The sequence below is a fragment of the Penaeus monodon genome, chromosome 5, assembly GCF_015228065.2.
Source record: "Penaeus monodon isolate SGIC_2016 chromosome 5, NSTDA_Pmon_1, whole genome shotgun sequence".
Lineage (NCBI taxonomy): Eukaryota > Metazoa > Arthropoda > Malacostraca > Decapoda > Penaeidae > Penaeus > Penaeus monodon.
In genome coordinates, this window is record NC_051390.1 from 56,592,275 (window position 1) to 56,594,774 (window position 2,500).

At 28.1% G+C, this 2,500-nt stretch overlaps 1 protein-coding gene across 1 annotated transcript in view; it reads right to left on the reverse strand.

The window, feature by feature from the left end:
* LOC119573603 (hemicentin-1-like) overlaps positions 1–2,500 on the reverse strand; it is a 48,009-nt gene that overhangs the window by 4,605 nt on the left and 40,904 nt on the right. The window contains exons 9-10 of the mRNA XM_037920814.1: positions 2,304–2,500; positions 1,656–1,759 (exon numbers count right to left, since the gene is read on the reverse strand). The exon at positions 2,304–2,500 is cut by the window's right edge and continues 82 nt beyond it. Coding sequence (XP_037776742.1) covers positions 1,656–1,759; positions 2,304–2,500 — 301 coding nt within the window. The remainder of the gene's footprint in view (positions 1–1,655; positions 1,760–2,303) is intronic.

Below are 2,500 nucleotides of genomic sequence, written 5' to 3' on the forward strand. Positions count from 1 at the left end.
CCTCATTCTTTCTTCTCTCTTTTCCTTCTCTCTCTTTTTTTCCCTCTTTCCTCCCTTTTCTACTTTTTATCTCTTTCTCTCCTTTCCCCTTTTCTCTCTCTCTTTTCTTCTCCCATTCTCTCTATTTTCTTCTCCCCTTCTCTCTCTCTTCTCTCCTCCTTTTCCCCTTATATTTCTCTCTCTCCTTCTCTCTTCTCTCTCTCTCTCTCTTCTCTCTCTCTCTCTCTCTCTATCTCTCTCCTTCTCCTTTTTCCCCTCCTCTATTCCCTCTCTATCTCCTTTCTCTCTCTCTCTCTTTTCTCTCTATCTCTTTCTTTTTTTTCTCTCTTTTCTTCTCTCTTCTTATTCTCCTATTTTATTTTTCCCTTTCTTTTTTTCTATTTAATTTCCTTTTCCCTCTTTTCTCCTTTTTTCCCTCTTATCTCTTTTTTTTTTTTTTTTTCCATTTTTTTTTTCCCTCCCCTTTTTTTTTTAAATTTTTTTTTTCCCCTTTTCCTATTCTTCTGTTTTTTTTCCCTATTTTTAAAATTTCCTGTTTACCTATAATATATATATATAAAATAAATAATAAAAATAAGAAAAAAAGATAGATATTTAAAAAATATATATTTATATATATAAAAATATAAATATATAAAAATTTTAAAGGAAATACAATTATATTATATATAAATATATAAATAAAAATTATATAAATAAGAAATATAGAATAGAAAAGAAATTTGATATTAAATATAAAGAGAAATATATATAAAATAATAGATAAGAATATGAAATTATAATAAAGAAGATATATAATAATAAGATATAAAAATATATTAATAAATAAAAAAATATTATAAAGATATTATAAAAATAAATATAATATTATAATAGAAAGAAATAAAAAATATAAATTAGTATATAATATTTTGTTATTAAAATAAAATATATATGATATAGATAATGATATAGTATACTACTCTATATTATATATACTATATCATAATCTATGATCTATATTACTCTATACTGATATTCTTATTCTTATTCTATATTAGTATTTATATTATATCTTCTCTTCTTTCTTTGATATCTATATATATACTATATACTATATTATTCTATATATACTTATATTATCATCATCGCATATACTCATACACATATATATATCTTCTTATATTACATATCTAATTATATATTATTATCATATTCTTATATATATATATATATATATATTATTATTTTTATATATTATTTTCTATTATTCTATATATATATATATTATTATATATACTATCATAATTCATTTTACTATCTATATATATATTATATAATTATTATTATATCTATTTTTTATATTATTACTTATATTTTATTATTTGTATTCTTATATTTTTTTCTGAGAATGTGTATATTTGCATATATATGTATATGATACTATATACAAAACATTATTGACCTAATTATTATGAATGTTTGCGCGTTCTTTTCCTAATATCTAAGGAGTGAGACTTGTACTCTAGAATTACAAAATGAATTCAGAGAAGTTATGAGTAAGCAACATATATATATATATGATTACACTTGTTTTTTATTTACAAGAACAAGAAAGTTTTATATCAGTAATTTTTGGAAACGAAAAATGTGATGTTTTGTCCTGTGTGACTTACCGTGTGGGGTAGCGTGCGTACTGACGGTACATTCTCAATATTTGTTCCCCCACGGCCAGGCCCTTTCCTGTCTATACTCTCGTAGTCCTGGTACGTCATGACATCTGTAAGTAAACACAAAACAACGCTCTGTTATTGTCAACAGACGGGAGGGGAAAAAAAAGAGCGAATGCCAGTATTGAAATCTGGCGGTATTTTCCCGTAGAGTTACGACATTGCTCACCTCAGCTATGCACACGGGCCTATTTGAAGTTTATATTCGCTGAACATTTTCTGTGGATCGTTTGGAAGTTTTTGTTATTCTTGTTGTTACTGTTGTTATTATGTTTCTGTGGGGGGAGGGTCCTTAAGAGAGAACTACGTAGGTAAATCTAACTTTTACGAAAATATCTCTCCTTTCTCTCTATCGTTGTTAATTATGATACTACTAATAAAAATAACAATAGCAATAACCATAGCAAGAATAACATTAATAATAATAAAAATAACAGAATAATAGCAATACTGCTACTAATACTGATAATAATAACAAAAATAAAAGTATCAATAATAATAATAATGATATAACAATAACAATGTTGATAGTAAGCCAACCCACATCGAGAACAAAACGACCAGCACTGTTATCCCAGCCTCCTGCCTCCTCACCTGTCTTATGTGGAATTATATCAGGGTCATTGTCCTCGCTCTCGCCCACGCTCGCACTCTCCTTGACCCTCGGCCCTCCGCCCAACACGCCCACGTTCAAGGGCTTGTTCTCCAGGTCGCCCTTGAGCTCCTCGTTCGAGCCGTGACCTCCGTTAAGCCCCGGACTCGGCCTACGCATTTTCATGACCACCATGATG